General features: G+C 42.9%; 1 protein-coding gene across 1 annotated transcript in view; it reads right to left on the bottom strand.

The window, feature by feature from the left end:
• Positions 1-269: 269 nt before the first annotated feature.
• The window catches only part of SNX19 (sorting nexin 19), a 70,542-nt gene continuing 59,591 nt past the window's right edge, over positions 270-11,220 (bottom strand). The window contains exons 10-12 of the mRNA XM_043992028.1: positions 8,706-8,890; positions 8,147-8,234; positions 270-4,804 (exon numbers count right to left, since the gene is read on the bottom strand). Of these exons, the coding sequence (XP_043847963.1) occupies positions 4,672-4,804; positions 8,147-8,234; positions 8,706-8,890 (406 nt within the window). The 3' untranslated portion in view covers positions 270-4,671. The remainder of the gene's footprint in view (positions 4,805-8,146; positions 8,235-8,705; positions 8,891-11,220) is intronic.

The following is an 11,220-nucleotide window of genomic DNA, read 5'->3' as shown; positions in this document are numbered from 1 at the left end:
ATAGAACCCTGTCCCTGGAGTGAGGAGGACCTGAGTTCAAATTTGACCACAGACACTTAATAGTTGTGTGACTCTGGGCAAGATACTTAACCCCAATTGCCTCAGAAGCAAAACAAAACAATACAAAACTATGTGGGGATTCAAAATTAACCCCCAGTGATCCTATATGGAAAAGTGAGAGTCTTCCCCCAATATGTTTCTAAGTTGGGGGGGGTTACTTTGTTTTAGGTCACCCCCCTCCCCCAGGACAGCAATAACCACAAAACAAATGAAGCATTCAGATGATTTATTAAACAGAATCTCAAGTGAGTATTGTTGGAATCAAAAAATTAGAGAGACCCAATTTGGAAGTGCTGGTAAGGTCATATTGTTGCCTCCTTCCCCTCTCTGCATCCTCATCGTCATCCCATCCAGGGAAGTAGAGTTAGAATACTGCCAGGTTAGAGATGCCTGAGTTGGCATCATGAACCAAGGACTGGAAAAGGAGAATATTTCAAAGTGAAGCTGCCACCTTGGATGTCAGGATCTGCTGGGCAACAGCAATAAATACACTTTGACCTTTTCTACCTGTCACTGGAGTAGAATAATTCCAAACCCTTCTCCTGGGCATATGGGTACTTTCTTATTGGCCAGGGCAGAATTCAGGTGTTAAAGAAGGAGCTTGGGCTCTGGGATAATGGATAAATTGATTCCAATATCTATGGAATCCCTGTCATTAGTATGAGCAGTGGTGTCCCCCGCTCTGCTCTTTACCAATCCAAAGCAAATGTTGACAGTTACTGTCTAAGACCCAGCTGTTGGTGACTCCTTTTGCCTTTTCATGGAGCTCGTGGGAGCAAGCAGTTTACCATGTCTTTTAGTATCTCAGATATAAAGAAAGTGCAGGGGACAAGACATGGCTATGCTCACACAGTCAGATCTTGAGCTTCAAACTTAGTCCCTATTCCCTCTCCAAATACCTCTCTGTCATTAGCTCCTGTTCCCTTCTGCATCCAACAGGGTTAGCTACTATTCTTGCCTTTGCTTGCACGGTGAAAATATACCATACTCTTTTGTGTAGCAGCCCTGGGGAAACAACACAGTTTTTGAGGGATCCCCTGAATTTCAGAATGCTCAGATGACAAATTAGATGTAATGTATTTCCCTAGGGTAACACATCTCTTGCTCCTCACTGATAAAGCGATGGGTGGTTGGAGTAGGAATCAGTGAGGCAGAGGTTAGGAATAGGGCTGAGGGTCATGGAGACATAGCTAAAGACCATGATGAAAAAATGGGACCCGGAGAGGAAGAAACAATGAAACCTAGCTAATGGATGTGCTGGCTAGGTGGGATAGTAGATAGTGAACCGAGCTTGGGACCAGGAAGACTAATTTTCCTACATTCAAATCTGGCTTCAGACACTGTACTAGATGTGTGACCCTGGGTGAGTCACTTAACCCCAATTGTCTTAGTTCCTCATCTGTAAAATGAGCCAGAGAAGGAAATGGCAAACTACTTCAATATCTTTGCCAAGAAAGCCCCAGATGGAGTCACAAAGAGTTGAACATGGCTGAAAACAACTAAACAATAATAAAGTTATTGTATCATAGATTTGGACTAGACAGAAACTTATGAGTTATCTAGTCCAATGCCTTCCTTTTATAGAAAAGGCAATTGAGGCCCAGTGAGGTGAATGACTTGTCCAAGGTAGTTAGTAAGTAGTTGAGCTAGGATTTGAACCCAGGCCCCATGACTCCAAGTTCATTACTCTTTCTACCATACCCCATCCTTATCAGCAGCTGTGTTCCATTCCACAGCAGGGAGAACCAGGGGTGGGAATAGGAATAGGAGATAAGTGGTGGTAGTGGTGATTATCCTTTGTAGTGTCTTCATCTTTGCATTTCCCACAATTCTTTACATATTTCCAGGCCTAGAAAAAGCTTCCCTGAGCACGTGAGGTGCTCAGTTTTTTAAAAAATAAATTAATGAATGGGAATGAGACCTTGGGTCACTTGATTACTCTGGGCCTTAGTTCCTTCCTCTATAAAACTGGAGGATTGGACCAGATGACTATTGAGGTCCCTTCTAGTTCTAAATCCTATGGTCTAGGATTGGGGTGATTTCCCCAGTTCCTACTCTTCTGCAACATAATTCCCAGCAGTGAACAATAAATAATAATAAAAAAACAGTACAAGGCAAGACAGATTCCAAGTTGGACTGGTCTGCTCCACATATTTGTGGCATCTCTCCCAGGTACAAGACTTCCCATGCTGCCTGAACTTGCTCCCTGAAACCTGGCTGGTTTGTTTGAGAGTCCCCATGGACTTTTCCCCTCATCACTACCATTCATTTGCCTCCCGGGCAGAGAGTGGGCCCAAGGACAGTGTGTCTCTCTGGGGCAGGTGGAGAGGAGGCAGGCCTTTCTTATGTAAGGTGGAACCCAAGGAAGCCCTCCCCAGCCCTGGAAGCAACTTAAGATTCTTAGGAATTTACAACCACAGGCAATTTATGGTCTGTCCAGTTATTTATTGATTTTGTGCCACGTGTAAGCTGGAACTAGTCATTTGACATGCACCCAACCTGTGGCTGGCTGCCCAGAGAAGCGTGGTAAGAGGACAGGTGGCCAAGAGCCTGTGTCAAAGGGAAAAGCAGAAGATGGGGACACCTCCAACTTTCCAAAGCAGCGACGTTGGCTTCCCGGTGAAAGGGGTGTCAGAGATGCTCCAGGGAGTCAGGATGAGTGCCCGTGACCATCCCAGACCCCTATAGATGCTTACCAAGGAATCAGCTACAGCTGCCTCTCAATGAGATAGATTTGGGTGGGAGAGGCCCTGAGGAGATGGAGAAAGCCCAGCACCCCTGGAAAGGACCTTAGCTCAAATACACTGCATCAGCCTTTATTAAGTGCCCACCGTGTGAAGGGCACTGGAGTTATCTCATGTAGCCTCCTTGACTTCAGGCAAAGTTTCATCTACAAATAATTCCAGTCAGCTCAAAAATCCAATGGGTGGTTTGAAACATCCACCAAAGGAGATTCCACGGCCTCCCACTTCCCTGTGCAATACCTCTTCCATAAGAACTTTAATATGTGTTCATGTCCTTTCATGTCCTTCTCAGGCTAAGCTCCTAAGACGTAGCCAAGTTAGATGATCTTACAGATAATAAAGAAGAAAGTTGTTTTCCACTCATCTGATGGATGCAGGAATGCCAGCGGGCACGAGTGAAGCTAAGGGGGCAGGGTGATATTTTCCTACTGCTTTGGCTTTATCATTCCCTCTTCCCTCCATTGGTTGCTCACTCCTTATCCTACTGCTGCCTCTTCCTACCTGGGTGACCTTGGATAGGTCACTTCCATTTCCTCATCTATAAAATCAGGGGGTTGGAACAGATCACCTTGGAGTTCCCTTCTAAATTGCAGATCTCTAATTTTTTCCCTTTGTGATTTTTTTCCCTTTGCTTCCTTTCTCTTCTCCATTTCTTTCTTTTTTCACTCATTTCTTCTTCTTGACATATTGTAGCCTGCCATAGCATCTTTTATTTAATTAAAGGAAATAGACCTCATAGGTCACATCTATTTCCTCATCTGTGGACAAGAAGAGAACAAGCTTTTGCGATGTAATCAAATAGGTCCCTAATGTCTTGCGTTCTGATGCGTACCCTTTAGAGTGGGTTAAGATAGAGTCCCATAAACCCTTGGTTCTAGCTCCTTAAATGTGTCAGGATAAGGAGGATATAGATTTCCTTGACTTTGGGCAAGATTTTCCTTTCTCCACCCTAGGTGCTGGCCCAGAAAGTTGGAGTTGCAGACTCCCTTCTTCCCAAGCCTCTGGTTCAGGGAGATGGAACTTCAAATTTTGAGGAGAGACGGGAATGAACAAAAAAAAAAGTTGAAGGGTAGGTTCTACCAGGAAGAATGTGAGAGGAGAAGGGAGGACCCCTGAGAGGATTCACCAGAAGTTCAGGACAGAGAGAATGATGCTGTCCAAGGAGGTGATCCAGTGTCTTCTCTTATAAGGCTGATGCAGGAGGACATGGTCAAGGAGCCAGTAGCAGTGAATCAAAAGGCCTTCCCTCTCTCCTCTCCTAAGGTGAGAGAAGAAACCAAGTGGAACAACTGAATACACTTTCCTTGCTACTCGATGGCCTTGTCCTGAGTTTCATTTTCTTTCAGGAGGAAGGGAAGTTCCAGAGACACACACACTCTCTTCTCTAAGAGGGCCTGGCAGTAGTTTTCCTCTGCTTTTCCCAGACTCCATGTTGCAAAGGAGTTGCGCAGGGCCAAGTGATAGGTGTCAAGCTTGCATGGTAGGGATTGACAAAGAAAGGGATGGGATGCAATGTATGATTCTACCTCTTCTTCCCAGTATTTTTTCTGAAGAAATAAGGCCCCACCCACTACTAGAAACCCAAGGGAGATGGAAGAACTGTGGAAATGGGTGGGCATGCAGGTGGCACATTCATCCCTAATTGCAAACTTGGGTGATCATTTGTCAATAATAGAACTGGTTCCTGGGGACAGCAGCTATGCCACAAGGCTTTCTCAATCACTATTGCTTTCACCATATAAGTGCTGAGAGCATAGATTTCACATCCTGGTTCCCAGGGAGCTGGGATATCTTGAACATTACCACTTGGAAACTCATTCTCCTTTCTCTAGTCCTATCCAGAATATTTGTGAGGAGTGCTCAGCAATCAGGGGGAGACCCCCATCCTCCTGGGATTACTTGGTGTGTCTGGAGCAGGGGTGGTTGTGGCAGACTCCTCAGCAGAGGCACTGAGATCCAGGCACTCCAGGATGATGTCCCAGAGGCAATAAATTAAGTGCCTGAAATGAATAGAAAAAAAGGAGGGTTTTAGTAGACAATGAGATAAGTGAGTCAATGGTCCTATTCTATAGTGCTCTACTCAGTACATAAATGCAGTAGTGAACTTGGCTCCGGATGCCAAATTTTTGGAAGGTACTGACAAATAAGAATGAATCCAGAGGATTAAAACCAGGGGACTGAAAACCATACTATATGAAAACTGACTGGTTGAAGGTAGTATAGACATTTTACCTGAAGAAGAAACTTTACCGTTTAGCATAACGTAATGTTGGACTTACAAGTTAGGAGACCTAGATTTGTATAATGCTTTGGGCACTTACTCTCTATATGATCATTAGCAAGTAATTAACATCTTGCAGCCTCAGTTTCCTCATCTGTAAAATGGGGGTTATAATAATTGCACTAGTCATTTAGCAAGATTCTTGGGAGTGAATAGCTCTACAAACCTTATAATGCTTTAAAAATTGCAGTTATTATAAGTACCTGAAAGGCACATTTATGGAAGAGAGATTAGATTTATTCTGATTGCCCTTAAGGGGGACAAAACTAGAAGCAGTGTATCACAGTTGTAGACAAGAAAGTGTCAATTCAATGTAAAGGAAAAAAAAAGTTTCAGTAGTTAAAATTGTCCCAAAATGTAATGGTCTGATTCATGAGCTACAGAGTTTGCCATCACTCAAAGCCTTTAAACTGAGATTGGATGGCCATTGTGGGGGAAGGAGTACTTTTTCAGTGAAAGAAATGATTATTAATAATCAGTGATTTGGGGAGATTCAGATTTCCCCCTTTTTCTTTGATTTTCATGTCAAGACTTCAGTTTCTGAAGATTGAGCTAACCTTCTCCTCTATCCAGATCCCACCCAAGTGGGGCAGCCATTGTGTGTTCTACTCAGGTTTGGGTGGGGATAAATTCTGTGAATAGATTGCATGGCTAACTTAGAATCCAAGTTCGGATCCAGCCCCTTCTTGTAATATTCATTCTCTCATTAATTATTAGCTAATCAGAGTTGATCACCACCCTCAGCAACACTACTCTTTCAAAAGGCATATAAGCCATGAGCCTGTCATCATGATTGTCTTTGGTCTAAGAAAGAGGTAGCCAAATGATAATCCTTTTAGTAAAATTCTGGCATTATTAATAAAATTAGTAAAGTGGTCAGAAATTGTGTCTTCCAAACCTTTTAAAACATCACATCGGGGCAGCTAGGTGGTGCAGTGGATAGAGCACAGGCCCTGGATTCAGGAGTACCTGAGTTCAAATCCGGCCTCAGACACTTGACACTTACTAGCTGTGTGACCCTGGGCAAGTCACTTAACCCCAATTGCCTCACCAAAAAACAAAAAACCAAAACCAAAAACAAACAAACAAAAAAAACCCCATCACATCAAGTGTGAGTTGGATTGGATGCCTACTGGGGTTCCTTCTAGCTCTGAGATTTGGTGATTTTACATTATCTCCTTACTTCCATCAAAGACTCCTGATAGAATTACAGAGAACATGGCTTGTGAGGCTGTAAAGTTTAGCTAAGACCCTGAGGAGCATTCCTCTACTTATGCTATATATTTTGAGTGGGTACTGAAAGCCTTCCATTTCTCAGAATTTCAGAGTCTTAGAACAGCAAGGGATGCTGGAATTCATACAGTCCAAATTCTCTCAGCTTATTTAAGAAAAAAAAATGAAATTACCTGAAATTCCCAGCATTAGATCCACCAAAACAAAGATAGAATGCTAGAACCAGAAGGAACCTTAGAGAGCACTTAGTCTAACTCCCTCATTTTATAAATGAAGAAACTGATACACAAAGAAGGAAAAATGATTGATAGGACCACAGATTTAGACCTCAAAGAAGTCGTAGAGGTCATTGATTCCAGTTACTTCATTTTATAGATGAGGAAACGAAGACCCCTGATGTGTTAAATAATTTTTTCCCAAGTCACTCTGTTAGTGAGCTTCTGAAGTGGGATTTGAACCCAAATCTTTTTTTTTTTTTTGGGTGAGGCAATTGGGGTTAAGTGACTTGCCCAGGGTCACACAGCCAGTAAGTGTTAAGTGTCTGAGATCGGATTTGAACTCAGGTACTCCTGACTCCAAGGGCTGGTGCTCTTATCCACTGTACCATCTAGCTGCCCCCCCGCCCAAATATATATATATATATATATATATATGTTTTTTTTTTTTGCAGGGAAATGAGGGTTAAGTGACTTGCCCAGTGTCACACAACTAGTAAGTGTCAAGTGTCTGAGGCCAGATTTGAACTCAGGTCCTCCTGAATCCAGGGCTGGTGCTTTATCCACTGCGCCACCTAGCTTCCCATGAACCCAGATATTTTTGATTCCAATTATGATGTTCTTTCCACTTTAGTAATGACTCTCAAGTGTGTGTGTGTGTGTGTGTGTGTATGAGATGGACCCCTTTGACATTCTGGTGAAACCTATGGAACCCTTTCTCAAAAAAAAAAAAAGATTTTCAATAATTGAAGGAAGGGGCAGCTAGGTGGCGCAGTGGATAGAGCACCGGCCCTGGAGTCAGGAGTACCTGAGTTCAAATCTGGCCTCATACACTTAACACTTACTAGCTGTGTGACCCTGGACAAGTCACTTAACCCCAATTGCCTCACTAAAAAACAAAAAACATAATTGAAGGAAATACTAAATTTCAAGTAGAGTTTAGTGAAAATAAAGATGTTATTTTTTTCCCACCTAGGTTCACAGACCCCCTTAAATCTATCCACTTGTTCCTAAGGTATCTGTTGACCCCAGATTAAGAACCTTGCCCAAAGCTTGCCCAAGTTTTCCTATCTAGAAAGAGGTAAATATAGTACCAGAATTCAAAGTTTTTGCCTTTCAGGCTAGATATTTTTCCTACTATTCTTCCCTAATAAGAGTTTCTCTCCCGAGGGCCCTTGTCACACTACTCATATAGAAACATAATAATATGACTTGATTAGCATTTCTTTCTATATAAGTGTTCTTCCTGAATTACCCTCTTCTCCTCCAAGAACAAGTAGAAGCTGAGACACGTCTAGTACTCCAGGGCAAGGTTGGGATCCTCAAGCGGCAAGTGTCTGTCTGCCCACTGGTCTGTTGGATAACTTGCCTGAGGCTGGTCTAGGTACAGACCAATCACAGCAGGACATGGGGAACAACACTGGCTCAAGGTCTAAGATCCTGGGATTTTACCCAGTTGGCTTCTTGCACACTGTCTGATCTTTCTCTTAGGGGGCTACAATCAAGAGGAAGCATCCCCCAAACTCTCTGACCTATACCCCTTGACCTCCTGGGCCTTGGGCAGTTGCTTCCATTGGCTCAGTAGATGTCTGGGATACACTTTTCATCTCTACCTGTTGATGAGGGGCTGCTGCAGAGACTCCAGAACCAAACTCCAGCTCAGGCGGCACTTGCTCGCTCCAAGGATTTCCACCACCAAGTCTGATAAGAGAACAAAAGAGGAACATTTGTGAATTTCCCCAGGGGTGCTCAGCCCTGCATCCTAAATACATGCAGTGTCTGCTCAAGACCCATGTCCAAGGTTGCATAGTTAGCAGAGCTGGATCTCCAAGCCAGATCACAGATTTAGAGCTAAGAAGGGACCATGAGACCATCTAGTTCAATTCTCTTCCCACCCTGTCCCAATTTACAGTTGAGGAAACTGAGACCTAAGGAGGCTGACCAAGTTGCCCAAGGACACACAGGCTGTAGTAGGTCACAGGGATGGAATTTGAACACAGGTCTTTTGACCAGGCCTCTTCATTACTCCACATTTTGTTTTATTTGAGTCTAGGCACAGAGTAACTTCTAGGACTTTAGGAACTAAGCCATGAGGAAGGGGTGCAGGCTGTGGGAGGGTGGTCAGTATTGTCTATACAGTTAGGTTAGCTGATTGTGTGGTGGCTAACTCACCTGGCAGGACTCCCATCAGGCTTTGCAGAGCTTGCTCCTCAGTAGCCTCCTTCTGTTTCTGTGTTCTCAATGGCTTCGGCAGCACTGGCAGCATGCCCCCTGGCCAGATGGACTCCTGCAGGAGCCGGAGATATTGGACCCATCGCTGGGGACATGTCAGATTAGCTACCTGTACCTCTAGCCACCTGCCAGGGTAGGGGAAGAAAGGAAGGAAGAAAAGGGTTGAGATGGATGACCCAGCGGGACCAAAAGTATTTTCCTGGTAAAACTATGCATTTCAAAATGCAGACATTTCACAGGACTGCTGTGATTGTGCAAATTGTTTTGTTTTGTTTTGCTTTTCCTGTTTTTTGTGAATGTAAAAGTTAATCACTGCTGCTTTTTTTCCAACTGGTTCAGCCCAAAGTCATGTCTCCCTTAGTGTCTACATCACACATTTTGGCACCCAGTTCTACCTCGCTTTATGCCTACTTGTTTCACATGAGTAAGTCTAATCTCTTCAACTAGATGGTAAGCACAGGGACTGTGCATTTATAGATAGTCCTCAGCTTAAGGTAAAGTCCCCCCAACTTGGGGCATTCAGATTTCTGAGGGTTAAAGAAGCTTGTTAAGGGGATATGGGAAATATATGATAAATAGTGATAATTGTCCTATTGTAGCATTCCATTTATTAGAACTTATCTTGGTAAAATCAGGATTCTCAATCAAATCCAAAACAACAGCAATAATAAAATAGCTATCATTTATTACATGCCCGCTATGCAGTAGACACTGTGCCAGGTGCTATACAATTATTATCTCATTTGATCCTCACAACAACCCTGGGAGGTAGGTGCTATTATTACCCCCATTTTACAGATGAGGAAACTGAGGCAAACAGAAGTTAAGTGACTTGAGGCCCAATTTGAACTCAGGGCTTCCTGACTTCTGACTCTATTCACTGTGCCTCTTGGAAACAAATTGGAGGCTGAACATGATATAGGGGTATCTCTTTTGAAAACTATGCTGAGAACGAAACTATTTGTGAATAAGAAATGGAACCAAGGTCTAATTTATTTGATGGTATTCTGATAAACATTGAATAACTTTATGATACTAAAATATGATTTACCAAATAAAGTTGTCATCATGAAAAATGAGTCTTTGTTATTTCTTATGGCAAACTCTAGAATTCTATTTCCTTTCATGCTGAGTAAGGGGCATAGGAAGGTTTACTGAAAGCCAAAGGGTTACAGGGACTGAAAAGACTTGGGCAACCCTGGCTTAGGGTGATTCCAGCACTTAGCCCCACAAAAGGTTGTGTAGAGACCGAATCCTCAAACTTGAACTCAGCAGAAAGAAAAATTTGCTTTCTAACACTTAAGCTTGCTTCAGCAACATTTATGAGGAGGAAAAGGGCAGCCAAGCAACCGTTTCTGGTTCCTTGACTCAAAAAGTCACCAAGTGACCCTGAGTTTCCTCAAAAGCTTTCTTAAAGAATGCTTGTTAAATGCTCCTCAGAGAAGCCCTCCTGAATTCTAATGAAGGTTTTGTGGGAGGAGAAGAGGAAAGCACATCAGGATGGGATGAAAAGTCTGTGGTTTGTAGCCCGAGGGCCCTGATTTCTGCTATCATGGTAGGTAGGGAAGAGGGCTGTGCAGTCAGTGAGGGAGCACAAGAATATAAATCAAGCTATTTCAAAGAAGAGGCGCGGTGAGAGTGGGAGTGAGTGAGGTTACTCTTAGCAGAGACATCCCTGGGGACACCGTGAGGTACATCAGGGTAGGTACCCAGCAAACATGTATAATGTATACTGTTGCTAAATAAATAATCACCAATTTGATCGATAGGGAAAAGACTATTGCATAGATAGATGAGCTAAGTGATAGCTAAGGACTAAAGTAACTGTACCTAAGCAAGGAGAGGCAGAGTAAGATGAGAGCTAGGATACAGTCATTTTTCATTTCCTGAAATCAGCTTTTTCTCCTCATTTAGAAACAAGGCAGTTATTTAAAATGAGATTATGGGACATCTAGGTAATGCAATAGATAGAACACTGACCCTAGAATCAGGAGGACCTGTGTTCAGACTCAGACACTTACTAGCTGTGTGACCCTGGGAAAGTCACTTAACCCTAACTGCCTCAAATAAATAAACAAACAAGCAAATAAATAAATAATATGAAGTTACAGAGTTTTAGTCAGGACCTTAACAGGCCAGCTAATGTTATGCTCCTGCCTTTGTGCTCTATTTAAACCATTTTCTATCTGAACAATTTTCAGGAAAAAAGATTCATAGTTATTTGTAATATTTACCTAAATCCCTCTTATTGCACACTTCTTCCTCAATCCAGTCACCAAATAAGGTTGATTCTTTCTGTGTTGTCCTTCCTAAGTCCTTCCCTTTTTTCCCCTTTTATACACACACACACACACACACACACACACACACACACACACACACACACACACACACATATCACAGAATCTTAAGAGTTAGGAAGGACCCAGGTCCCACTAGTATCTAAAACATGACT

This window comes from Dromiciops gliroides, chromosome 3, assembly GCF_019393635.1.
Source record: "Dromiciops gliroides isolate mDroGli1 chromosome 3, mDroGli1.pri, whole genome shotgun sequence".
Lineage (NCBI taxonomy): Eukaryota > Metazoa > Chordata > Mammalia > Microbiotheria > Microbiotheriidae > Dromiciops > Dromiciops gliroides.
Note: the sequence above shows the minus strand (reverse complement) of the source record. Positions and strands in the feature narration are given on the sequence as shown.